Source organism: Volvox carteri (genome assembly GCF_000143455.1).
Source record: "Volvox carteri f. nagariensis unplaced genomic scaffold VOLCAscaffold_3, whole genome shotgun sequence".
NCBI lineage: Eukaryota > Viridiplantae > Chlorophyta > Chlorophyceae > Chlamydomonadales > Volvocaceae > Volvox > Volvox carteri.
The window spans coordinates 1172776-1199682 of record NW_003307546.1 but is presented as its reverse complement, the minus strand read 5'-3'; the positions used below and the strand labels follow the sequence as shown (position 1 = coordinate 1199682).

The 26907-nt window shown below is 54.8% G+C and overlaps 4 protein-coding genes across 4 annotated transcripts; 1 reads left to right on the top strand and 3 right to left on the bottom strand.

The window, feature by feature from the left end:
* Positions 1-550: 550 nt before the first annotated feature.
* Positions 551-3871, bottom strand: VOLCADRAFT_102990 (uncharacterized protein). Its single transcript, XM_002946356.1, has 9 exons — positions 3725-3871; positions 3606-3647; positions 3438-3528; positions 3257-3368; positions 3080-3136; positions 2163-2949; positions 1838-2023; positions 1515-1679; positions 551-1391 (listed from the first exon to the last, which is right to left on the bottom strand). Exons 1-9 carry the CDS (start codon positions 3800-3802, stop codon positions 1329-1331), a joined length of 1581 nt encoding a protein of 526 aa, XP_002946402.1. The 5' UTR covers positions 3803-3871; the 3' UTR covers positions 551-1328.
* Positions 3872-4049: 178 nt separating this feature from the next.
* On the bottom strand, positions 4050-10763 carry VOLCADRAFT_102989 (uncharacterized protein; the record flags this gene model as incomplete). The annotated part of the gene is made up of 15 exons (XM_002946355.1): positions 4050-5300; positions 5535-5694; positions 5929-6069; positions 6351-6515; positions 6699-6834; positions 7038-7226; positions 7568-7716; positions 8056-8133; positions 8361-8543; positions 8708-8740; positions 8887-9027; positions 9439-9648; positions 10089-10217; positions 10472-10546; positions 10650-10763. The coding sequence occupies 15 exons, from the start codon at positions 10761-10763 to the stop codon at positions 4672-4674; spliced, it is 2532 nt and encodes an 843-aa protein (XP_002946401.1). The 3' UTR covers positions 4050-4671.
* A 392-nt stretch (positions 10764-11155) lies between these two features.
* VOLCADRAFT_86645 (uncharacterized protein) lies at positions 11156-15284 on the top strand (the record flags this gene model as incomplete). Its single annotated transcript, XM_002946519.1, has 9 exons — positions 11156-11328; positions 11390-11454; positions 11925-12090; positions 12465-12538; positions 13248-13342; positions 13580-13666; positions 13926-14039; positions 14317-14492; positions 15248-15284. The coding sequence occupies 9 exons, from the start codon at positions 11156-11158 to the stop codon at positions 15282-15284; spliced, it is 987 nt and encodes a 328-aa protein (XP_002946565.1).
* Positions 15285-15771: 487 nt separating this feature from the next.
* On the bottom strand, positions 15772-25757 carry VOLCADRAFT_102988 (uncharacterized protein; the record flags this gene model as incomplete). The annotated part of the gene is made up of 14 exons (XM_002946354.1): positions 15772-15861; positions 16017-17504; positions 17990-18208; positions 18545-18755; positions 19109-19171; positions 19360-19433; positions 19651-19748; positions 21316-21683; positions 21868-21972; positions 22202-22347; positions 22891-24012; positions 24256-24503; positions 24951-25491; positions 25740-25757. 14 exons carry the CDS (start codon positions 25755-25757, stop codon positions 15772-15774), a joined length of 4791 nt encoding a protein of 1596 aa, XP_002946400.1.
* Positions 25758-26907: the final 1150 nt, after the last annotated feature.

Here is a 26907-nt window from a genome sequence, read left to right as displayed (position 1 = left end):
CAGCTCGCTCTCACAAACAGCCACATACACAACTAGCGTATGTGCCAGTTCATTCAAACACGCATACATACACATATATACGCACATACTGTAGTTTGTTCGACGCGGGTCCTTTGGGCATGATGTCTATGAACCTCTATGATGTCTATGAATCTAAACTGCATCCACGGTACTGGGATACATAACAGTTAACATAAAACAAACGATAACCGAAGCATCATTGTATCATCAGCATGTCAAGTGGCGGCCGGGTGATTGGTCGCCCGGTTCAAGTTGAACAGTGGTGTTCGTGAGTTTGGGAATGTATGGCCGAGTACTCATTTCACTTCGTTGTTAACCTTTAAACTGCCCGCCGGGTTTTCCCAAAGGACAATTATGACCCTATGGGCCGCGGATGCGTAAAACTCGGTCTACAACCACAGGAGTGCACAACTGCTGCTTGTGGTAGTCCCTTGCGCTTCACGGAGACATGCTCGACTACTAGGCAAGGGCCCTTTCACAGTAAGGCACTCATTCTACAGAACTTCGGGGTAGAATCATAATCTGTACGAACACCTGCTGTAGTTACAGTGAAGCAACCTGCATCATCTTCCATCCGCAGAGCGCATCCAGGACTGGCGCAAAGGGCATTGCGATTGTCCTGGTAAACGTGTGCGGATCCAGAGCCTGGAGCGCTGCAGACGCCCTATCCTAGATGGGCTCATGCACCGACACGGTGTTTCCGCAGCCACTCCATTACCCAACTTCACCAAACAGGCAGGCCACAACCGTACCGCTTCCAAAGACTGTGGTAACACTTGAAAATTCCCGTTCGGTCGCCCCTCACCGCCCGCAAGGTCATGCGAGTGGCCAGTCATGCCCTCGCTACCCCCCAACCCGAGGACTGCAACGAAGCACAGTACGAAACCTTTGCATGAATCTACGGTTGTCTGTGACGCCGCATGCCTGGCCCACGTTGACCTGAGCTGCATTTCCTTGTTCGGTTTAGCTTGCATCACCCACCAGCTTTGTCCAACAAGTTTGTACCCTGGTAGCCAGCAAAGCCCTGCCAGCTGATCAAACATGATACCGCCCGTTATCCAGGGCCCAAGCAGTGTCCGTTCATGGCACACGCCTAATACGGTTCCATTGAACTCAGCTGTTACCCGACGCCGCGTAGAAGTTCCCAACCACCAATTCGCTAAGACCTGTAGCGGCGGTTTCACAAGCGCCTGTTGCGTTGCTCCGCCAGCAACAATGCTATGCTAATATGCAATGTGCATGTTCCCCTCGATCGTACATCCCAGTAGCCCTATGCCAATCCAGCATCCAAGGAGAGCAGGGGCAGCTCACTCCTCGGTTTTCTTCTTCTTCTTTCCCTCCTTCTCCTTCTTCGCCTTCTTCTCCTCCTCCTGCATATACCATGACAAAGAGAGGTTCGAATCGTTAGCAGGACAGGAGCGAACGAAATGCACCATGACCACAGGGCCTCAAAATGTCCGAAGTTACGCTCGTAAAATCTAAATCACCCCCACCTGGCCGTTCGCTTCCCCATCCGCAACCTTGGCCTTCTTTTTCTTTGGTTGTTCCTCAGCAACAGCCGGGGACTCCAGTGCAGCTGCCTTCTTCTTCTTTTTCGGCTGCTCATCCTCGGGTGCCGGAGCCTCCTCCTCCGCCTTCTTCTTCTTCTCCTTTTTCTCCTGCGCGTAATGGAACAACAAGGGTCCTAGCTCACAAAAGGACAATTCAGTGCCTGGCGGCCGCCATGCAGTGGAATGACGGTAACTTCCCCCGCAGCACAGGGCCAACCAGGTAAGGCCCTTCGGTGCAATCGTCCATAACAAAAACATAGGCCTACCTTCTTTTCTGCTGGGGTCCCGTTGATGACATCGGAATCCGGGTTGTAAGCCTTCGGCTGCGTTGCCATCGTTGGTGTGGCCCCTTGTCGGGATTTATCATACTTCGCGGGCTGCTCCTTGCCCTTCGACGTACCCGCCTCACTGCCAAGAAGCTTGCCCTCAAGCTGACGCAGTCGCGCCTCGACCTACGGACAGATCGTGCACGTTTCATCAGCATATGTAGTAAGTAAATTGGCCCTGTCCTCCTAGGCAAATTAACTCCCAGTACCTCCTATGGGGTACATTCGACCTCCTGCCAAACGGCCAACACCAAGCCCACCGTACCTTTTGCCGCGCCTCCACGCCCACGGTTGCATCGTTGGTGTCGCCCAGCGCATCTACCCTGATCGCTAAGGCACACTTCGCTGCCAGCACACGGCTTATCTTTCCCTTATACTTCGGCGCAGACTGTCCAATCAACGACGCGTGATAAATTAGCCCATACTTAGGAGTCTCGTGCTTGGTCTTCAGGGCGCGGAAGAGCGCCTTTTCCGCACCAAGAATCTGCACCGTGCTGGCGGGCTGCTTGGCGAGGTTGATAAGACTGCCCGCGTGCGCAATCAGGCGAGCGCCCACGAGCTCGCCGACGAGCACCGTCAGGTTGGGTGCAATTGCGCTCATCCGGTTGCGGAGGTACTCGAAGAGCTGGCCACGGTACTCGGACAGCGCAATCACCTGGTTGGCCAGGTCCTTGATGTTGTCCAGGTCCGACTCGCTGATGTCCGTCCCCATCGACACCTGCGCCGCGGCCTTGAGCTGCCCCTCCACGTCCTCCTCCAGGATACCCGAAAAGTCCAACCCCTGCACTTGGTCTCGCGTGCCCATGAACACCACCGCTTTTGCATACTGGATGTTATCGGTGACAATTTTGGTCATCTCGGGGAAGTGCCAGCCATACCACTCGCGTACGCGCATGGCGTAGGTGTTCAACTCCTTGTCCAGGTCATCAAGTAGGCCGATGGCTTGCACGATCATGGTATCAACCTTCTCTGGGCTAAACTTCAGCTTATAGCGGGACAAGCTGTGGCTGAGGCCCAGTGACATGGGCCGCAAGTCCGCTCCCGCAAGGCCACTGCAAAAACCGGTGTCAAAAGGGAAAGAGGCAATGGAACGGGTCGGCCAGAAAGCAGTCAACCGAAACCCAGGAGCGCGCCCTATGGTTGCAGCCCCAATCCAGAATATACACCCCGTCTTTGCCTGACCTGATGAGGCCGGTCAGCTGGTTCCGGATCCCGCGGCTTAGCTCCAAAACTTGGTTGCTGCGGAGGGAAGTGCGCGAAAAGCACACCATAACATAAATATCCATGTAAGTGGGATAAAGATATCCCAGTCAGTTGGATGTGAATGTCGATCCCAAGCCTGGCAGCGCAAGCTCTCACCTCCACAGCACGTTGAGGCCAAGTTTTTCCTGGACGATGCCACCAAGCTTTTTATCCAGCACCGCCAGCGTCTCATCCTCATTTACATTCTTCTTGAGAAACTTTTTCAGTCCTGTGCCGAGAGGAAATTACATCCGACTTCATACGTGATAAACCCCAGCAGAAAGCAAAGATGACGCACCCTTGCCAAGTTTACTATCAACAAGAGCAGTAGCAGCAGCAAGCGCCTCGGTAGTGTTCTCGAATTTGCTGAATGCCTTCAGCTTCACAATCTGCAGGCCCGGTGTTTCCGTCAGCTGGTACCCCGCCATCGTAATCTTCATGGAATATGCGTCCCCACTTTACGAACCTTTTGGGCTTGATCCAACGTCTGAAAGTCCGCCGCAAGGTCCTGCGATTGCCAAGTGGGCCGCCGCCGTTACCAGCCGTCACGGCGCCGACTACTGGATGGAACAGCAGTGTACTTACTTCCGCTTCTTCTAACCTCTTTTCCTTAAGGACTTTGAAAAGCGCATAGCCAGCGGCTGTCTCGAATAGCAACAGCATTGTGCCGGGGTTTCCCAACAGCTATGAAATGACGTGCGATTGACAAGGTTGGCAAGTACGTAAGCGTCTATCACCTTGTCTCAGTAAACATTGAACATTGTGCGAAGGAGGTCCAAGCATTGTGCAGCAAACTTGGCCGTACACATACGACAGTCATCACGACGAATAACAAAACATGTTGCGTCGGGCAGAAATCATTGTGCCCTCAAATGATGGCAATAACTGCGTCAACAACACGAATATTAAGGATGCATCATCCATTACATGGCTCCCAGTTGGTCCAAAACCGCATGGAATATCTAAGCGGCCCCAGCCATCGCAAACCACGTGATAATCTGTCAGTACACTGATATGCCTTTCGGGGTTAGTGGACATTCGGATGGGGGTTGCATGGTGGCCACGTACAGCCCTGTTCACCCGCGATCCGTTGGACAGCGTTGGAGGCAGCCAGGCTTGCGTCGTTGCAAGGACGACTGTGAAACACCTCGCCCCGCTTCGCCTGCTGTACATTTGAAGGATGATAATGGACTTCCATGACCCGCATACTGTTCGGCAAAGATCTGCAGTGCACATAGTTTTTCGTTGCAGTTCGGTAGGGTTCCCTTATTGTGCAGCACGTACCCCCAAATTTACAGCAGACGGACGGTGATGCTCTGCCCATTGGGTTAGAACCATTGTGGTGTTTCGTGATAAATGACCCAACGGAGCAGGGATTAGAACGCTGATTCTACAACATTTCAAAGCCAGGTTAAACCGATCAGGTCCCCGCTACCCCGCTGCTCCACACCGACGTGCTTGCACCTAACGGATCCAGACATGCGACAGGCGCTCAGTGATAGCTATGTGCCGGAATGGCACCCACCAGCGAGTTACTGCTCCCCTGCACCCGCATCCGCAGCACGCTTGCCCGCGCGCTTTTGCGAGCGCTTGAGGTTCTTTCGCTGGGCCCGCGACAAACCATCCGATGGCGTGTCAGTTCTGCCGCTTTGCGTATTCTCGCTGTTTTCCCGCTTCCGCTTGCCAAGCTCGACAGCCCTTTGCTCTTTTTTCAGCGTTGGCACTGCATACGACGCGAGGCGCGCCTTCTTGGAATCCAGCTGCTGGGTGTCCTCTTTGTGTTTTACCCGCTTGGCAGAGCGATCCAAGCCGGTATGACCTCTTCCCAATGGGTCGCCCGTCTGCATGCACTTCTTGCGGAGTCCATCTGCTCCACCCGCCGCCTCCGAGTTAGGCCCCGGGCCTGCCTCCTCGCCGTTGCCAGCAAGCCGCTCCTGTTGGTTACTGCCGTCTACGGCCAGCTTGCCGTGTGGCTTCGTGCCTACACGAGGCATCCCGTCTGCAGCGCCCTTCGAGTTAGAGCTCCCAGGACCTGCACCGGCAGCGTCGCCGCCGCCACTGTCGCCCTTGCCATGCCACCACTGCCCGGCCTGCCGGCCGTCGCCCAAGCCCTTCCGCAAATCGCGCTTCTTGTACTGGCGCCTTCGGTTCTTGGAATTTGCTGAGTGCACGGGAGCGGGTACAGGTGCCAAAAGGTAAATAAGGTCCTAACATATGCACCCGTAGCATACAACGGAACGGCCATGCTTCTAGGGTCCATACAGCAAAATACAGGATGTCCACACAGCGCCAATAAAAATTGGCCAAACTCCTCTCCCTTTTACAGGCCAAACAATCCCGAACGCCCATTTTTGCAACATTAGCCAGCCTGCGGAACATGCTAGTTCGCGCTCACCCAGTTCGCCTTTGATCATTTCCAACGCTTTGTAGTTGGGCCGTAGCTTTGGGTCGTCGCGATATGGCGCCATGCGCTTGATGCCCACCACCTGGTTAAGCGTCTTGTCGTCGAGACGAAGGATCTCATCCACACTCAGGCCGAATGTGCTGGCCGGCACCTGAGAGTGAACATTGGAAACAGCGGAGATGTCACCGCACTCGACGGGCTATACTCGCCTGCAGGCCCTTAAAGCTTGTGGCATGGCAGGACGATTCTCTTGTCTGTTAAAAGACGGTACATAAGAAGAATGGAGAATATAGGAAGCCATGGCACGAAGGATTTCCAGAGCTGGGCCGCTTGCGTATTTGCAAGGCGCATAATGCCATGCTCATCTTTTGCAGTTGGCACGCACCTCTTTGTACCGGAACCGTGTTTTGATGCCCCCTACGACGTCTTCATAGTCTAGCTTGTAGTAGTCCTCCAGCAGCCGCTGCAGCTCTGCACGCTGCTTGGCGACCACCTCCGGGTCCGGAGCTGCCCCGTGGTCATTGCCCTGCCAACCGCCAATATGAAATAAGGACAGAGCTTTGGACATCTAGCCAGGTTTAGCTCACACCTCTGTGCAGACAACAAGCATAAAATCACAATCTACAGTAAGGCACGTGCTGGAGGCGACATTGCTTCTGAAGGTGAGCCGTCCTGCATCCTCATTTCTCAACTTACAGCGCAGCGGCCTCAAGGCCATTGCCGCATGGAATCAAGGAAACGTCCCTTCAACAACATGTCCTATGCTGTTTACCCGTGGATCGCAGTTTGCACATGCCTCAGGCCCACCTCAGGCTCCTCGCTTAGCTTGTCCACTTGCTTGATTTTACGCTGGAGGGCCCGGAAGCGCACTGTTCCGTCACCATCGTTGTCGTCGTTGTTGTCATCGCTGTCATCCATATCCTCTCCAAGCAGGTCTAGGTCGTCCTTCAGGTCATGTAAGTCCTCTTCAACCTGCAACATTACGTACAAAAGGCCCCCTTTCAAATACACAGCGGAATACGATGTACCCTGACACAGCCGCTACTGTGATTACATTCAATAACCCCCGCATGCACAATGTACGCTCCTCAAGCCACAAATAGAACAGCAGCACGGCAACATAACGCCAGCCTACATGGGTACGGCATCACGTACCGCATAGTAATCATCATCGAATGCCGCAGCCATGTTTTTATCCCACTCCTCGGGGTCGAAATCGCCCTCGAGCATGCTATCCAGCGAAGCCGCAGCAGGAGCTGCTGCACCAGCCACGCTGCGTAGCTTGTCAAGCCTGCAGGGAGCAGTTTCAGTAATACCAAGGCATACCTTCCAGGGATTTAGCTAGAATCACCGCTGCTTAGCTGCATACATGATCCAGCTAAGAGGTGGGTAAGGCGCACGGCGACTGGCATGTTCCGACTGCACGATGGCCTTATGCATGGTGTTAAACACTGCACTTACAAAAGCACTCCTACATGAACTCCTACGCCTTACTTGCTCTCAAGTTCTTGCTTCTTAAGGTTCTTAAGTCGCTTGACCTCCTCACGCGCAGCTTCCGCAGCCTCCTCCAGCCGCTGTTTCTTGGCGTCGCGCTGCCGCTTGCGCTTATCGTCGGGTTTTCGCACGGTGCCCTCGATGTTGCGTGGGTGCGTGATGATGCGATCCGCTCCAGGCTCCTCGTACCTGATCCGACATAGACAGGTTTTTCCGCATCAAGCCGGTCAGTTACCGCGTGGTCTCAAATGGCAGCAGCTGGTGTAGACATCCAAGGCCGAACCATACCAACAGACACTCAGACTGGGAAGGAACAGCAACACATAAATGAGCTCCCGTAAGGAGCACAACGATAAGTAGTATAAAAGCAGCACGCACGCTGATAGCACCCAAGCGTATACAGCGGACAGGCCTAGCAACAACAGTCATCATGGATTAGCTAATGTGAATGCAAGGCCTTCGAACCAAACCCATTTGCGTGCAAGCCAGCAAGTCCGTGCCTTAAAGCCACCACCTGCCTGAAGTTGTACTTGGCCTCAAACGCGTCCACCTCGCGCAAATATCTCTCGTCCGCTTCATCATCAACGTCCTCGTCTCCTGCGACGCCTTCATCGTCGCCATCGCCACCAACAATGTCCCGGTAGGAAGGCACGTAGTCGTCGTCACGGTCCACCCACCCCTAAGTTCCATGAGCGTGCGCCCAGTTTCGCGACAGGACCAACAGCGGCAACGGAAGCAGGGTCGGAATAAATAAAATGACAAGCGGTTTGAAGGATTAAGATCGCCTACCAAGGCTTTGCTGGCGCTACCGAGTAATACCATACCGAGTAATACAGAGCGCACCGACGCGTTACAATTCTGTGACCAAGTGTGCACCAGCTCGCAAAGCAGCAGTTAGCTGGAGGCGGGATGGAAAAATGCACCATATGTCACATTGGGTCCCCATGCCAACAGTCGTGGCCACAGCAGCGCCAGCTGTTGGATAGCTGACACTGTGCAATGCCGTGTAACCGCACACCTTGTTCATAATGTATTCCTTCAAGAACTTGTCATCTGGGTGGAGCTCAGCCTCGGAACCAAAGTACGCCTCAATCAGCTACACAGCAAGGGGTTGGGGGATACAAACATATTCATGAACTTGGACAGGGAAAACAGCGGAAAGGGCCACGCCCCAGGACGGTGCTCAACCGAAGCAGTGCAAATGTGTAGCTGTCCCCAAAAAACGGACGAGCCAGTCCGGAACACCGCCCCATACCAGATTTACGTCCTGTGAGGACTGTCAGGTCGTTCACTTGTTGATAGACTTGTTGTGCTAGCTCGCACCTGCTGGAACTGACCCGCGCCCTCGGTGCGCTTCTTAAGGCTCTTCTGGGCTTTAAGGGCGGCAGCTTCGTCTGCGTCTTGACCTCCGTCCACATCATCGTCGTCGGCGCTGCCACCCCGGGACTTGGGCCGCAGGCGCAGCACGCCACCCATCTCATCTGCGCCCTCACCGCCTTCAGCCTCCTGCGCAGTTAGTGCATGTACGGACGGATTCAAAGGCAATATCGCCTCAGGGCCACTCTTCTCGGCGAAAGCCCTCGAAAACAAGCGCTACTGCAGGCAAACGTGCGCCAGCAATTCTGTTAGGATGAAGCCAAGGAGTCTTCGCTTCCATTCCCCCTCCTCACCGCGGAGACGTCCGTCAATTCGCCCATTTTCCGCTGGCCGGGATGCCGCCGACAGGAAGAAGCCCGGAATAGGGCAGTCAGTTACCCAAGGCCCATGTGATACACCGATAGAGGCAAGCTAAGCCAAATCAAACCGCAAGGGGTCACCTGCGCTGCTCAAGGATCGCACAGCAACTCACCACTGCCGCTTCCAAAAATGCTTTTCGCAGCGCCTCCTGCTCCGGGTTGTACGCTTTAGGGTGCCGCTTCTTGCCATCCTGCCGACCTTCGCCGCCATCCTCGTCGTCACTGCTATTCCCTCCGGGTCCGTACTCCAAGGCCTGTGGAGAGGTCGCAATCCGTAACGGGCCCCCACAGGTTGCTATGTCAGCTACGACAGCATCATGCAGGGCACAACACAGTACATCTGCAGGGCTATCCCCAGGGTCGTAGTTGTCCACCGTGGCCACCCAAGAGTAGCAGCCCTTTTCATGGTACGGGCTTGTCCAAGGGCAGCCGTGCGATACAGAGAGGCTCTCAAGGGTGCACGAACAGTGCCAATACTACAGTACGTCCCCTGGTGCTGCGTCTATGCAGCCCAGCTAGGAGGCTAGGCTCCAGAGCCGGTCAGCAAGGCTTGCTGTCATGCAACATCTGAATGTTGCCTTTTAGGACCTAGGTGGTATAAAAACACGTCTCCTTGCGCGCATAGTACGCTGCATAATGGTTGCCAAGCAGAGCCCTCCACGAACCTGCTTTGCAATCATGTCCTTTAGGTACATTGGTTTCGCCTTCTTAGCGGCCGCAGGCTTGCCGGCAAGCGCATCGTCCTCCTGAGCCTCCTCCTGAACTTCTTCAAAGAACTGAACGTCTTTCTGGTAAATGGACGGATCCTGTTTGCGGATCCGCAGCAGCGTGTCAAATATCTTGGCCTCAACCTCCTCCGGGATATCACCCTCATCCTGCGGACACCAAGACGACCGTACGGGGACAGTATTCATTGACGTTGTGCCGCCATCAGAGCATGGCGGATCGTTTTGTACCTGCCTGGGGTGCAGTTCACTGTAAACAGTTCGTCTACGTGAAATGCAAGGTGATATCGAACCCCTTGCTATCGCCACCGGTTTGCAGTATTGCCATCAGTTGCATCTACATAGCCAAGCGCTAGCTACGCACTTGAAGAGGCAAAGGCAAGAGAGCGCATTACATGTCGCGGCAACGGGTTGCGCATAGTTCGAGCAATTGGACCCAGTGGAGAAGGTACACCGAACCGTTCTACAGTTGCCGTCATCGTTCATTATCCATGGAACTTTATGAACCACCCATTAGTCCTGGGCAAGAATAGCTTTTTCCTTTCCGTTTTGCGTGAGAAGTCCTGAGGGAAGCACAGGCAACAGTCCACCCCCAGTCCTGCCTCCATGACCGTGTAAGCACCAGTCCACCCCAGTCCTACATCATCTTCGTCCTGAGAGCTGTCCTCGCCATCGTCGGGCAGGACCTCTCCTGCCGCTTTTGCCGCCTCCCGAGCAATCTGTCAAGACAACATGCGCGGGCCGAAGCGAAGCATCAACGGGCAAGCAAAGGGACCTCCCATGGGCCACGGTGCATACAAGGCCTGCCTTGAAAATAGCACCGACAACTCGCTTTAGTTGTTGCATGGATGAGGATTTTGTTGGAGAAGAACTTCTCCTGCAGCCTAAGCGCTATTACTGACCGCGGGTCCCGCTGCTGCCCCCACGGGAGATGCTGAACGCAACACCCACGGCCCAACGGCACCATCCATACCTTCAAAGCTAGTCTTTCGGCTTCCTCTGGGTATTTGCTTTGAAGCCGATGCAGCTCTTCACGTTGCTTGTTGTGCTGCAGATTAGGGCAGAGGCAGCCGTCAGGCGCCGTCGCCTTGCTTCAATGGCACCGCGAACCGAGCGGTGCTTCACAGCAACCCTTTAGCTTTCAAGCCTACTTGAAACCGTGCGGCATACTCCTTGTTCACGCGGATGCCAAATGTCTTCGGGGCGGTGCCTTCACCATCATCCTCATCAAGCAAGCTCTTTTTTTTCTTATTTTGCTCTGTCATCTTCGATCTTGCAATTAACTGTAACCGCGGAAGCTATTGATACGCGAATTCCTTTGACCTGCGGCTAGCTTACTGAAGAACTGCTGTGACATAACCTTAGAGAATAGCCATTTCATTGGCTTCATAAGGCACAAGGCTTTGCTAAATGTCCCGTCGTACCAACTGATTATTTCATACCTTTCCAGGGTCCCGTTCAGCCATTCTGCAAGAGTTGCCATGCGGCAAAACTTGCACGTTCATTATGTTTATTCTGTTACTTTCTTACCGCATTATAGTTTGTCACATTGACTAAATGCAAAGGAGTGCTTGCCAAAGCATTTGTAGTTACTAGGCTGGCTACCTCCGCATAGTGTGCGGAATAATTTTATTTGCAACAGATCTTGCACAAACCCATGGCCACAGGCGGTGATCTCGACGGGGAAGACCAGACTCGACCCACCTGGGACTCCGGTGGCGCGGCTGCCGGGACAGCGAGCGGCAGCGCAAACGATGGGATAAACAGCGCAACAACAGCTATAGAGCGGCCTACGGATGAGGAGATCTTAGCACAGCAGAACCAGATACGGTGAGATTCGGCATCAGGTACTGTGGCCTTCACCAACCCTTACAAAAGCAGCCTTCCCCAGGGCTGAGCAAGCACAGAAGTCGGAATATGTCGGGTTTGAGGAGCCCATGTCGGCACTCAAGGAGGGTGAGTTACCCACCACCACCACCTGGCAGAGCAAAATGACTTTGTAATCCCCCCCGCGGTGCTGGCTTGAGCAAGTGCTATAAACATTCCCAGCAGAAGTGATTTATGGTCCTGCATGTTGTGCTTAGCTAATGTGCGTAAGGTTGCGATGGACAGGGAGGGGCAGGTGTGCGTGGCAACTGCATACGTCGATTGCTACACAGGGCAAGAAGGGCAGCAGTTTGTGTGGAAATGCTACTGGGCACAGTTCGTCTGTAGATTCACATGACTTGCGCCTGCAACCCATGACGAAGGCAAACTTGTGTGGTTAACTCTCGGCCGTGTGCGTCCGACGTACTGCGTAAGGCCTGTATACATTTGTGCTGTGTGGCCGAACTGGAACGGCATAGCAGCGGCTAGATCAAAGGGCCATTTGCTTCCTGCTGGCAGCCTTCGGTGATAGCCCAATTGCCGGATGACCCGGCCCACAGAGTACATCAACGGCAACCAAAATTTCGTACAGAAGATTGGCAAACTGGAAGCCAGCTATGGCACGTTCCGGCGGACGCGAGGGGACGGCAACTGCTTTTTCCGTGGCTTCATCTTCGCATACCTTGAAAACTTGCTGCTAACACACGACCTTCCCGAGTGCAGCCGGTGGGTGGCGAGCTGGGTGAGGTGCACCCGGCTGAGCTGCGCCTGAAAGCCCTAAAATTGCCGCTCCCATGGCCACAAGTCTGTATGAGTCTCAAGATCCTTTCTCGATTTAGGTGCACGACCAGTCTGCTCTTGGCACACGCATGTCGTCCCCCGGGAAACATTCAGAGATAGGAAGGCCGGTGTAACGCAGCTAGGCGTCGCTCAGCGTTGGGGCTAGCTAGTTGCCGGGGTTTTGCAAGCCACTTCCACGCTTATACGCATTGATGTCATGCTGTACCCCACGCGTATATTTGCCATTCCTTTTGGGGTCTTGGCATCTGACAGAGCCATTCCACGTGTCTGCACATCCGCCGATTGGCTCTTGGTGACAGGTTCATGTCAGTGGTGCAGGCGTGGAAGACAAGGCTTGTAGAGGGCGGCTTTCAAGAGCTTGTGTTTGAGGACGGTGGGTGCAGAGGACGCGGATTCGTTTGGGGAGGACGAAGGATCCATTTCTAGTTTAGTAGCCTTCAAAACGCAACCCAGCGCCACATTTGCGAGAGTATCATGCATGCATTTGGCTTCGACGACCATGCTACGTTGGCTGTGCACTGCATGTGAGGCGATTATTTCCCGGCCTCGTCTGGCTTTACTTTTTGAATATGGTGGACTTAGGCGTATAGGGTGGATTTCAAAAATTTCGGACTCGGATTATCGGACTCGGTTACAGTCGATGTATGGTGTGTGAAACAGGGGGGTATATCTTCACCCGTGGCAGCTACCCTGCGAAACCCTGCCTTCCCCGGTATTTCGGGGCACCCTCATCCAGTCACCCTGGTCAACTTCTCAGTGGGTCGCTCAGGTTCCGCACCCACCACCAGCATCCAACGGAATCTGCCGGGTCGACAGCGGCCCAACTCCATTCCTGGTCGGCTCGCAGCTTAACTTTATCCCAGGTCACCACCGTCCATCAACTAGGGGCGCAAAACCTTCCACCATCGGAAGGATTTTCGACCCCGACAGGTCTCGATCCGCGATCCCCCGGGGGCAATGGTCGCGCGTTACCAGTAGTGCCTAACCCCGTGCATATATGTATGTAGTAATGGTGACGAAGTCATCTTTAAATCCCATGCTTGCATCACTAAACGAAACCTGTCTCTGTCCTGTGTGCGCAGCGATGGATGTGCTTCTAGACCAGGTGAAGGAAATTACCAAGCCATACACCAACTACATGCACGAACGCCTCCTAGTAAACATGCGGGATGATACGGTAAGCCCGTGGGGGCATTGAGTTCGGGGATATGACCGCTTGCGCTTGCCGTCGTTGGGTGTGACGTTAAAACTGAACCATGTGCGGTGTCCTTGCAACTACACGGGAACTACTGCGGTGACCCAGTCGTTGAGGGTGCAAAAGCGCATCACTGCGGACCAGTGCGTCTTGTTATGTAGGCTCACAATCCAAACGCGCTCAATTGATCTCGCGACCCTTTCTTATCTACACCAACAGGTATCCAACCTCGTGGTCATGCTGCTCCGGCTGATCACTTCTTGCGAGGTGCAGCGACGAGAGGATTTCTTCTTTCCTTTTATTATGGTAGGAGGTCGGCGTGATGGCTGGGAATACTTCTGGGCTTTATGGTCCCGGGCCGCAAGGTACCGCAAGGCTTAGTTTAATATCACCGTGAAAACAGACTTGCTCAGGTCGTATACAGTGTCAGCTGACTCAGTACGCTAGCTTGGTCGGTTTTCCGGGTGTGGTCGGTTTGCCACAGGCCACGAGTATTAGAAGAAACGCACGTACGCAGATATTTTGTGAGCTGCCGTCATGGATGGCTTCCCCTTCGTTTCTGCAGGGTATGTACGACGAGCCACCCGCCACGGTGGAGCTATTTTGCCAGCGCCATGTAGAGCCGATGGGCGAAGAGAGCGACCATTTGCATATCGTTGCCATCACGGAAGCGCTGCAGGTAAATTCCAGCAAAAGGCCGTCTTGGCTAATCCGCAGAATGCAGGCATTTTGTGAGGCCGCGTTGGAAGCATTTCACCCTCCTCTTGGTTGTGCTGCAGGCAGTCCGTCTCCTTGCCAAGCCGTTCGTTGCATTGCATACATGTTGCCATTTTGCGATGGGCCAATAGATGGTACACTCGAGGTCTAGCTTAGCAGTTCCTGGTACGTTCTTGGGGAGGTCAGCGCCTTACTCAACGCACATGTTGCATCTCCCATTTGCGTCCATTGCCAACCAGATCCCCGTGCGCGTGGTTTACCTGGACAGCAGCGGCATGCCGACGGGCGGCAACGGCTCGGGCCTGGACGCTACGATGCATGACTTCGTTCCGGACTCGTGCGTGCCAGGCACGCAGCCGCGTGTGCACCTGCTGTACCGCCCTGGGCATTACGATATTTTGTACCCCAAGGGCGGGTAATGGCGGCGTAAGTAGTGCTGCAGGATTGGCTGCTTGGGGTCGGAATCGCATGCAGGGTGGATAGGCGAAGGGTTCACAGTTGACGCCCGGTGTGAGCACGTTCTTTCAAAGCTCAGCAAGTACATGTCGTTTTTCGACGTGATGAGTCAGCGTACCTGTCGGCGGCTTTGGCTAGATACTCGATGCTGTGGGTCGAAGGGGGATGGATCAGGAATGATGGCCCGGCTGGATTGCCTGGCGCACTCTTGCGCAAAAATTACACGAACAAGCAGTGGGCATTTTCTTACGCATATGGATACGTTGCAGGGACACGTTGCAGGGAAACATGCTTAAACCCATTTGCGTGCATCTGCAGACGCTTGCAGGGTAGATTAGGATTTGCTCCTCCGCCTTCGTTTGCAAAATAGCGGGGATTGGTCTAGCACTTCGATAATGGACTCACCGCGGGACGTGTTTGACCTAGGCGAGAATTTGACATGTAGGGAATCTCTCTCATCTGAAGGCGCTGGTTTTTTGTAGAGACGCGAATCACGTAACCTGGTATCGGCTTTAGATAATGCGTTGGCCTCCAGCTGTCAGTTGAGGCATTGCCCAGCCAGCACCACGTGCTGGACGCGGTCCCGGAAATTTTGCATGCGGGGTTTGCATACGGATCTGGCCGGAATGCTGGTTATGCCCTTATTTTTCTTCGGGATGTAGCTGGGCACCTCAACTCGTCAGCTGGCCTTTCCCCTCGTCACGTTCCCTGCAGGCGTTGCGTGCTTCTACCTTGTTTGTCCGATATGTGAGATTGCTTTTGGTGTTTTAAGAGATTTGATTTGGTACAATCACGTTCTATCCTGGCAGAGTGTTACTTCATAGGATGTCATTCCCATCACCAACGCCATAGTCTTTTGGGAGGTCAACGCAGCCCCCTCTCGGGCAGTAACATGCTTCTAATGGGGGGTCAATGGTTTATGGTGAAAAGCTTAAATAGACTTAAGTTTGCCGTGCATTGCCGGTATGCCAATAAAATACCATGGTCCACCTTGTTCCGCCTGAACAACCCTAAGTCCCTGCTGAACAGTGGTGCAGCTCGCGCGTCTCCACAGGCAGCATCGACGGGGTTCATTCAACAGCCCAATTATCGAAACCTGCGACCCCGAAATCCTCCGATGAAACCACGCCGTCCCCAAAACAACGAACCCCTTCAACGCTGCCCGGCTGACTCGCATCTCTATCACCATGTGCAAATAAGCTTCTCCTAGCTCCCCCGGCCATGTGTCGCACATGACCTCACGACACAGGCCGCACCGCGTGCTGAGGTGTAGCCGCCTGTCCACCGCCACCCAGTGCAGCCGTGTCCGTTTCGTCCAAAATCTCTGTCTGCGTAGCAAAAGGAGGCCAGATGTTCGGATGCTGCTTGACTCAGTTTCCCAGGCTGCATGGAGCAGCACATCCATCCCAGGATTCACCAACCCGCTAAGAATGTAAAAACCTCGGGCACGTGCTTCCGCCATTTCTCATCCCTTTGCTCGCACCTGCATCAGCTCCTCGACCACGTCCTCAAGTGTAATGATGCCCACGGGTACTAGCATCTCGGCGGCAGCTGCTGCACTGCTAAGCCAGTGGTCGCCAGGGTGGGACCCTTGCATAAAAACCGCTCGGGTGTTGCCGTAGTTGGACCCCGGCTGTGCCTCCCCCAAGCAACTAGTGTTGACCCCAGTGGCCGCTCCTGTCGCGGGGCTATCAAATTCCAGCTCTTGGCCTATGGGCGCCGAGCGTGCGTTGTGCATGGGGGGTTCGGCAACACCGCTCGACGGGACTGTGGGCGGCCCAGCAATGCCGTTGCCGACGCCGTACATGCGCAGGCTCCTGAGTTGTGCCGCAGGAGACTGGCCAAGGTTGGGCCCGTGGGGTCGGCGATTTGGGTGATGGTGGCCTTGTGTCTGAATCGACGGAGCTGCCACCTTCGTGGCTGGAGGTTCAGGATCCATAGTCAAGGCAGGCGCTCCCGTATCAACGTGCTGCCGATACATGTTCTCTATAATTAGCTCCGCAACCTGCATTTGCTGCTGCTCAGACTGAACGCCCTGCACCGGCAGTGCAGGCTCCGGAATTTCCATGGTAGGCAGTACGGCTGCACTGGGGGTGTTCGGCTGGGCACCCAAAGATGGATGTGCTGGCAAGCCGTCCTCGTCCTCCGCACACACGCCCTCCGGCTGAAGCACCGCCGCAGCCACTCGGGACAACTTCTCTGACGCCATGGCGCCCATGCTGCTCAGCTGCACCTCGGGCCTGGCGGATCCATGCAGTGCATCTAAGCTGCGGCGCTCCCCCAGTTCAGCGCAGGCGTCTGCTATGATGTCATCACCACCGCCAGTAGAAACTTCCATACCACCGGGCGGCATGTGTTCGCCGCCACTGAGCGCCCGCGGAGCCGTCAAGCTCTGACCCATATGCACGTCAGCCTCGGTGCTGCCATGGGTTCCGGTCCCTTCCAGGGTACTCAAGTGGGCCCTCCGGCGGCCTTTCCCAGTCGAAAGGAGCCTTAGTACCGCTCGGATGCGGTGCTCAGCTGTGCGCCAGCGTGAGGACCTCCTAGCCAGCCAACCCAGGGAACCCCGCGGGGCTCTGGCACCGCTAGGGCCGCTTGGCGTGCTCCGTGAAGTTGTGGCCCCTTGGCACGTACTGGTGCGGCACATGTCAGGGCTCCTCCTGCTTGCACTGCTGCGAGAGCTGCGCGACGATGAAGAGGACGAGCTGCTGCTGGTAGAGTTTTCCCCGTCGTCATCGTCGTTACTGCTATCGTCGCTACTGCCACTGCCGCGAGTGCTGCTGGTGCTACCCGGCCCCGCCAGGCTGCGCATCAAGCTGACCACCTCGGGCTCTGGCACCGTGAGAACCGCCATGTGTGTGGCGCCGCTGCTGAAGAACTTGAGCAGGTCGAAGAGGGACGTGTGCGCAGACAAGTGCGGAAGGACGCGCATGGGCGCCTGGCTCGCGCGGATGGGCTTGGAGGGATCGACCTGGGGGGACCATGTTGCCGGGTTGAGGGGGAAGACGAACCACGAGCGAGTTAAGGTGATGCCAAGGAAAGACTGATGCGCCAGAAGTAACCAGAAGGCATAACGAACCAGTCGGCGGTTGCGAAGAAGAAGTCCTCGCGATGATGTAGTCACGACGATACCGGAAAACCTACCTAGCCGCCAAGACTATATTAAGTGCGGAAAGAGAGCAGGACAACCAACTGCAATATTGTGGAGGTAGGGTTGAGGGGGAGGGGAGGAGGCGGCATGCCTCCTTAATCATAGCAATTGGCTGCGCGGAAACTACCACGCAATGCGATCGTAGAGTATGATCAGCAAAGGTGAATCCATCAACAAATGTCATGCAGCTCCAGCTACGGGCATGTCACGTCACTTTCGCAGTGTCAGCCGGTGACGTCCTCGAAGCAAAATCTCATGCATTAAAATCTTGCTTCCTAAGTTCGCGGTCCTGGCCTGCCACGCACCTGCTGCAGTATCTCCTTGGTCAGCAGAAAGCCGAGGAACTCGGGGTAACCCGCAGGGCCCTGCTGCCACACCGGGACGCGGCTAAGACCCGTCCGTAACACCGCCGCCAGGCAACGCCGGTTGAGCACGGCGTCCGCTGGCAGCGCAAAGACGCGGTCGAGGGGAGTCATTGCGGCGGCGGCATCCTTACCAGCTAGGTCTAGCACGCCGCGGATGATCTACGTGCAGCGTCAAAGTGTTTGCTCACAGATAACCTGTTCTGATCGCTTTACAAATTGCCAATGATACAGCCAATAGCCGGTACAGCCGGACTTTGTGCCGTCGCAATGTGATACCAGCTTGGCCCCGGTCCGCTCTAGGGGACATACAGCCAAACCTGGGACGGCCGCAGTTTGGCAAATAGCTGGAGAGGGACCTTGTCGCAGGGTGGAGCACAGCAGTGACGCATTGCGGCCCCATATCCCCTCAACCAAGAGGGCATCTGGTGCGTGCACATGATGCTGTCGCGAAAACTCAACATCCGCTCAGCATGCAAGCAAAGGCCCCATACTCGCCTTGATCTCGTCTTTCATCAGGTTACCGCCCAAGCCTTCGTGCTTGGCATGCAGCGCCACCAGGGTCTTAAGCTGCCGACGGTCGTGCACTTTCTCCTCATGTCCGAGTATCCAATCCAGCAGTCGGCCCGCCGGCCAGCTGACCGGGCTCGTGACGATTAGGATGAGGCGCACCACCCAGCTCAGTGCCCCACCAATCGCTATGCCATGCCTACAACAGGGTAGCGCGACGTGCCCATGATGGCGTAAATGGCAGAAAAAGACAACATGCGTTAAACCCTTAACCCATTACAAACGGTGTACCGATGTAGTTCTACACTGCAAGAGGTGCACGGGGACACAATAGGTGCAAGAGATTACCAATGAGATTTGCACGTGTAACAGACGTCCCACAAAGTCGAGAGGAGTTACAGGGGACGAAGTTCTCGGCAGGACCTTGGGGGGCCCTTACGGAGAGCTGCAATCCCGACCTCAGCCGGTCCTCAACGCCCACTAGCGGCGTGTTGTGGGAAACGGCATGTCAACCAACCATAGGGTACCCGTCATTTGCCACATGCCACGCACCTTGCGCACACGGCCTGTGGCAGGATCTCTCCAAAGATGAGCACCGCCGTTGTGGCCAGAACACTGACCAGCGAAGCGCATGAGGTTGTACGTACAGACAGGGACAAGGCGTTAAGAGCATGCATTCAGGGGTTGAGCACCTTTGCTCGCCCGGCAAACGTCCTTGACGAATGTTGGAAAATCGCTCTTTCAAGTACGACAGGGGAGCTGGCGGGAGCTGCATCTAGACGGTTTCATCCCTTTATCCTTACATTGCCAGCGCTGGGCTAACCATGCTGTCCAGAAAGATCGGGAGGGAGGTGTTGCACGCAGCATTGACGAGCACCTGACACGGGGTAAGTTTGTCATAAGGTAAGGGCTTCACATGCTCAGCTTATCGTTTCCTCTGTGCTACTGGTTTTTGTCATATGCCGCGTGAACCCCCAGTCGGTTAGCTCGAAGAGGTGGTTGGTCATATTTCGGTGGCATTCCCAGTATCAAGTTTGGCTAGGTTGGGAAGGCAGTTGTGTGCCATCGCACAGTGTTCGACGGTAAGCACTCACCAAAGACACAAGCAGCCAATGAGGATTCTTCAGCAACGGTATAACGCGTGCTGCCCACTTCCGGTTAGTGCTGTTGCCACTGCACGTTTGAAAAGCAGCTGAAACCGGTGTCACGATGCAGTTCAGACAACAGTGTTCATTCTGCAGTGGCTGATCAATTGCGCCTCATAGTTTACAAACCTTCGCTTCACAACTTCAAGCTCGAGCCTGTCCAACGATAAAAGCCCAAGCGTAAGCCCCGCGACGAGGCCAGATAGAGCAACTAGAGCGATGCTAACGCTCGTGTTAACTGCTATTCTAGTACCGGACAATCTGGAGCCTGAACTGGAGTCTGCCGTCTCATTCGATGGACCACCAACAGAAGCCATTACGCAGCGGTGCCTTAGTGTTAAATAAAATTTATACACATTAAGTCGTCCTAGATTTTGGCCATGTACCGTGTTAACGTTGCCGTAAGGTGACGATACATCAGAGAAAGATGTTACTGCTTAGGTCAGCGGGTGAGTCGGGTCCTTGGATGGCGTTCTGCCGCAGTAGAACATGGGAGGGCTTTGCCCCGCGTAGGAGCCTATCTTTCAAAGCCCAGAGCCTACTGCCGCGTTAGTTACGCCATGCTCCAGGATCGCTTTCACTTCTTGGCTGCAACTTTAATGACCCATGGGACTGGCATCGCGTGGCCCTCTAGTCTCGCCTTTGCATGGGCTTCACGCAATAAGATGAACGCGTTAGCAAGGAGGAGGTGTTGAACAAAGGAAATAGGTGGAGCGCCATGTAAGGACACACCGGGGAACTCGGTCCTGAGTCAAGCCACAAGCGGGCGCAGCTCGGTGGGGAATGTCATAGAATAATCCACGCTTTGTTCGCGGCAAAGCACAACAGCGATGTTTCAGAAAGCCTATTTACTCCAACTGTTATCGTTGGACTTTCAGCGCGGGAAGCGTCTATCCTCCATCGCACCAAGAAAACAAGCCAGAAAAGCAGGCGTCCGAAATTGAAATGCCGTTCCGAGTCAATGTATGATGGATATCTCAAAAACAAGCCACACCATGCATACAAACAATGCGTGATGGTGCCAGGCTCGCCATACCCGATGTCTTGGCGCATATTGCGGAATAAACAGACGGTGTCTGGCCATCCCCTCCAGACCATTCAGTCCCAGACGATGCGCCAAACCAGGACAACAGCAACCGGCGACCATTCCGATGATTTTGGCTGTCGCCATAGGCGCAGACACAGCTGTAGGGTTCGAGGTTACTCCCAAATAACATAAGAGACAGGAATTTCAGCTCCAAGTACGAAGGGGTACATCCCAGTACAAAGTACGAAGGGGTACATCCCAGTGAGCCTTAGCTAGGCTACCCACAGAAAGATGTGTGACGAGCCGACGCACCCCACGCATTGATCCTCTCTAGCCCCTGTTTGCGGCTACATTCCGATATGGAATTCCGAGAAAAGACTTGGCGGCTAACCTGCAGCTGACCCGCCAAGAGACAATAATGGCACCGCCCCCCACCCCACTTGTGGCCCCCTACCGCGCTTGCCTCTTAACAAACAACAACTGCAATTAGTGGCACTCCCGCATAAGTATCCTTCACTTGAAGTGCATACACTGCAATTCCTAATCCGTGCGGCGCTTACTTAACGGCATAGGCGGCAGCTGCTCACCCAGCACGTCCTCCAATTTGCGTCGTAAGTACACCTGCCGGGCAGTGCTTACAGCCTGCATCACCCGCTGCCTCTCAGCCTCGCCATTGGGCCCCGCCTGACTCGCCCAGGCCACAATGCTGTCTTCGGATGCCAGCGCAGCCCACTCGTAGAAGGGAACCACCAGTGGTGTCCAGCCGCGGAACTCGAGAGACCGTAGACGCGCAACTGCTGGGCCCATTGGGCGGTGCGGAGGGTCCAATGTGCAACACCCAGCCGCCAAAACCTCGAGGCAGATGGTGAGGCCGTTGATGCTGCGGTTGGGTAATCGCCGGAAGAAAAAACTGTGTTTATACACTAGGCTTCCTCCAGGTGCTATTTGTTGCCCTCTGTATGCGAGCCATGGAGGGTTCATGCCTGCAGTACCTATTGTTGCTCAAGTGGCATGGTGCACACAGGCAACGACACCCGAAGTGGCTCCTGCCTCTGACGGAACGAGCACATAACAAGCCGGTCCATCCCACTCCGAAAATATATGCAAGAAGGCGGGTGCCGGAAAGAATCGGGCCTTACAGGATTGTGTGCTCCAAGCTAAAGAGCCCGTCGACCGATGCCGAGGGACGCAGCTGCAGCCCCACGTCCCGCAGCACTGCAACGACTTCCGCCTGTAGAGTGGCCCTGCGGACATCGCAAAGGTGTAATTAGGGGAGGGCTGTTGGAACGGCGATTGGCTAGGAAACGCCAAAGAGGTGCACGACGGCGCTCAGCATAGTCGTGCAGTGCTTCACAAGGCAGCCAAGCCTTGTGGTCCGGAATTTGCCTATCATACTTCGCTAAGCGTACCCAGATCTACGGATATCGCCTTTGAAGACCAAGATGCAAACAAAGCAGCAGCCTGCAAGCACACCTGCTTAGCGGCGAACCTGGCAAAGGCTGCAGCGATGTTTTAGATCTGGCCGATGAGTCCGTTGCCTCGGGCCTCACGTAGTCCCGCCCCATTTGCTCCGCATGGAAAGCCACAAAGCAGGGCGCCAGGTAGCGCTCAGGCAGCTTCTGTGTACACACACGTGTGCGAAGCAACCTGGTCCAGGCGGTCACCGACTCGGCCTCGAGCGGGTTGATTCGGCCTTCAAAAATTATGGCGAATGGCAACCGGTAGCAATAAGCCTAACATACCCATGTTCAGCACAGAATGTTCCCTATTGTAGGATTCAGACCGTCAGAACTGCACATCGAAGCAGGACTTCACTGCACCCAGCAGTTTAATGCATAGGCAATTGCAAAACCGTTTCGGGGATTTACGTGTTTATCTTTGTAGCAGCTGTAGATAGCACGGTACACAAGCCTAGGAGCCACAAGTTAGGTATACACACACACCCATCGGTAGATAAGCGCTCACCACGCATGGGAGTGCAACTGAGCTAGGATGGGGACCCTCCCATGCTTGTGTAATGCCCCTGCAAGCGCTGCAAAGAGCTTTCCGGCTGATGCACATGTAAATCCAGAAAGCGTGTACATGGTTCTCCTATGGTTCTCCTATGCATGGTTTTCCTCTCCACACTCACAAATGCCTGGGCTCGGCTGCAACTCGTGCACCTTGACCTGTGCACCCATCAGCCTCGCCAATGCGGACCAGGACATGCACTCCGGATGCAAGCGCTGCAGCTGCCGGAAGAGCAGCGTATTCAGTGAGCTGCTATAGCAATGAAGAGCGCCATACGACCAGAGAAGCTTCGACACCACGTCTGCATCTAGAAGGGCTGCGGCGTCGGCGCTCTGCACAGCATTCGTTACAGGGCCCTGCCCGGGGCCTTGTGCCATTGGCTTCGTCTCTCCATGCGTGCTGCTCACAGCTGAGGCAGAAGCCCCGGCATATTCTACTGGGCCAGGGATTCCCGTGGCACTGCCACCATATGAAGCGCTTTGCCAGTCATCCGAGAGAGAAGGATTAAACCGTTCGTATAATGCACATAGGTGGCTGCGATTGCCTGGTCCGAAGCAAGTAGGCCACAGCGCATTAAATCTCTGCAATGCATCGCCGACGCAAGCAGCAAATGGCTCAGCGGGATTGCCTTGCCGACGCGCGGCCGAACGCTGCTGCTGCTGCTGCGGTGGCTGTGGAGATACGGGCATTTGCGGCGGCGGCGGCGGCGGCAACAGATTTGGAAGACCGTGACGGCGCGGCAGCCCCCCGAGCGGTGCAGTCGTGTGCACCGCCGCGACCTCCACTACCGTGGGTCCGGCATCCGAAGCCTCAGCCAGCCTACCGCTCAATACAGCTATGTCTGTCACTTGCCCGGACGCTGCCGCCGAGGACTGCTCGTCACAAGCACTGGGCTGGTAAGGCCTGGGAGAAGCACTCCCGGGGCTTCCTGCCATGTATGCAGGCGGCTGCACCGCAAGGCGCAATGCCTCTGAAACTCGCTCCGCGACAGCCTCTAGAAGCTCGAGGTCCCGGTGCTGCAGGAGTGCGCATGACCAGATGGCTTCAGCAAGTGAGGGCAGCCCCGCTTCATCGATCGCACCCCGCAGCGCAGCGCACGCATCTGCAAGAAGAGCTGGATCATCACGGCGCAGGCGCGCCATGCCCGACAGCACCAACGCGACCTCTGTGGCACTCGCGGCCGGCAGCCGCTGTCGGAACTCGGTCGCAATGCTGCGCAGCAAATCCACATCCTCGTCGAGCTGCAGGTCCTGCTGTCGGAACCAAGCATACGACTGCAGCACGCAAGCCACACCCAAAGCAGTGGCATACATGTATGCATAGCTTCTGTGTGAATACATGAGAGTAGGGAAAAAGCCATGCATCCTTAATAACGCTGGACAGTTTGTTAATATGAAGCCAAACTTGCCAACAACACGCGTCTGTGTCAGCTACAAAGACTTGGTGCTGGCACTATGCAAGGCATTAAGCAATGCATCTTAGCAGGAGACCCTTCCCGTCGCCTGCACCAGCCACACCTGCACGATGGCAGCAAGCTGTCGCGGCGTGGCAGCTGGCAGACCATCCCATACGTGCTCTGATGCTGCAGAGACAAACTCTGCGTCATACAAGTCCAGGCGCTGCAGAGCCCACAGAGCATTCGCCAGCTCTGCGGGTCCCAGCTCCGGCAGCTTGCTAAAGAGCGATTGCATGATACAGGTCACCAAGCTAGGATCGCGGTGGCCTACAGTGCTGTACGCCCACAGCAGGTTGCTCAATTCTTTTCCTGCGCGTTGAAGCATCCCAGCAAGTGCCCAGCCCAGTGTAGGTACCGGGATGGGGAACACGCGGGAGGAGGGCACGCGATGGTAACAAGGGCTTTCCATCGGCGCTGCTCTCGATCAGGGCAAACACGCTATTTCAGTTGCTCACAAGGTAGGCCACAGATCTTGCTATGGACAGGAAAGTGAACAAAATACAATAACAATTGTGTTCGTGGAGAATGCTCCCAAAATCCTGCATCGGAACACCTGGCAGGTACCTTCGCAGAGGCGAAATCCGCGATGAAACCATGCCCGTGTGACATCCTACACCCGCTGCTCCTCTAAATCGCTACTTTCCAAGTGAATGAGTCCGTAACCATGCATGTTGCTTGGGAACAGGCGAATACTGTTGGGGCTTGCATAATGCAGGGTACTGCTACGCCCATTCACGTCCACACGCTCCTGCCCACCGTTTAGCTCATCCAAATGACAGAGGATGAGCCCCGAAAGAGAATCGAAGAGCTCCACGCTGTAATCTCGGACCAAGTGCGAAGCAAGCTTGCTGTATGATACAGGATGAATAATTGAAGACAAAAGGTCCCGAGCAGACTCCGCCGCCGTCATCACACTGACCATGCCGTGAAGGGACCTAGTGGGCTTGCATCGTGTCATGCTGTGAACGGGCATCCCCTGTACAGTTTGTACGGATCCTAATGTTGCCAAGGGTACATGCCCTGTAGGGGCCCTTGATGCCGTGAAATGGTTCGACAGCACTGTCGGATACCTGGACCTGACAGCCATATCTCCCAGCGAGGACTGTGACGGCTGGCCGCTACACCGTAGCCAGTTCGTGCCAAAAGTGCTGCCAAACTCGTCATGTCCTGTGGACCTGTGTGCTGCGGTGCCAGCTGACAAGATACCCATGAGTCCATGGTCATCAGGTGCAGCCTTGTTGCAGGAAGTTGACGCAACAATTATCTGCTCCAAACCCTTCTTTGCCCGCTTGTCAACCTGCCAAAGTACGATGTACAATATTCAGGTGGGGTTCTGGGGTGCGCACTAAACCGCAGCCGCTTACCCCCATAGCATACGGTCCCGCCTCAGGCAGAGAGACCGGACCGTGACAACACGTAATCCTGGCGGAGATGCTGCCAGAGATAGATCTGCAGCCAGCATGCAGTCCAACCAAGGCTTCGCCAAGCCTTTGCTGCCACATAGGGCTTCAAGGAGATAATGTGGATTGGGACCACTCGACACACCTCCGTAACTACCGTCATAAAAATTGGAGCCTGATAACCATTCCTATGACTCAAGCGACAAGTTTGAAAATAACGGAACCCGAAACTCCACTCTTAAATATGGTACCACGCACACGTCCCCTAATCCTCTCAGCCCAGTTCCGTATGGCATCGAACCTTATGATGCACATGAGGAAGATGTGCTATCTGCTGGCAGGCCACTCATCGGCAGCGTCTAGCTCACGTCTTCACGACAGTCTTCATCTTCAAGAACCACGGCAACCAGACAAAGTTTAAATATTCCTTTGAACCAGCTATTTTTTTGTTTTCTAAGTGATAAAGCTTTCACTACTGCCTTTGGCAACGACTATGGGAGGTGTTTCAAAGCTATTTTTTATGAGCTTGCCAAGGTAGCACCGTTTGTTGACAGATAACCATATTTATACAGCGGATCCTTTTAGGATTGATCGTAGGCACGGTCTGTCGGCCTGTTGACCTGTTGACCTTCATCATGCGTCTTTCCCTGTCTGAGGTGTTGTTGCGAGGCAAAGGCCAGTCTGGAATTGAGGGTATTGATAGTGAACTAAAACCATGTTTCGGCTAGCAGCCCAAACAGCGGCCGGCGGCGTACATTAAGCAAAAGCACCTTCGGCTCATTAGTCACGTTAGCGCCCACCGCGCACTTTGAGGGGACGACAGCTAAGAGAAACTTCGAATCCCATCCATGGCGAAGATCGCTAGCGCTGATGCTGTGAAGAGAAGTGTTATGATGGCAATGGAGTAGGTCCGTACCCGGGTAGGGCTGAGACAACTTAGGGATGGCTCTTTTTATCTTCGGTTGAAGTGCCGTTTGCCAGGAGAGGTTTAACAGATGCATGCACATTTTATCAGTACGGACGAGTCTTCCACCCTTTCCACAAGTCCGTCCATGTTACGCACGGGGCACCTCTAGGCACCGTCGTGCCAGTCGAGGAAAGTCATTTCACTTTACGTTCTCAGCAAAATGCGGTCAATCGGAAACAATACCATTTTACTCGCTTTATACACCATGGGATCAAAAACAATGACCTCGTAATTCAGTGACGGCACCTCTGATTTCTGTACAGGTTATGCATGGAGCATGCGCAAGGGACAGGGCATGCCGTAGTCCATTGAATGCGTGGTCTGGTTTCACATTGGTATCGGAGAA

Excerpts from the sequence above, each read along its gene's own strand:
- VOLCADRAFT_102990 (XM_002946356.1), bottom strand. The coding sequence starts at position 3,802 with ATGCTGTTGCTATTCGAGACAGCCGCTGGCTATGCGCTTTTCAAAGTC. Across the intron at positions 3,137-3,256 it reads GGCCTCAACGTGCTGTGGAG|CAACCAAGTTTTGGAGCTAA; the intron begins GTGAGAGCTTGC and ends TTCCCTCCGCAG. Across the intron at positions 2,024-2,162 it reads GCGTGGAGGCGCGGCAAAAG|GTCGAGGCGCGACTGCGTCA; the intron begins GTACGGTGGGCT and ends ATCTGTCCGTAG.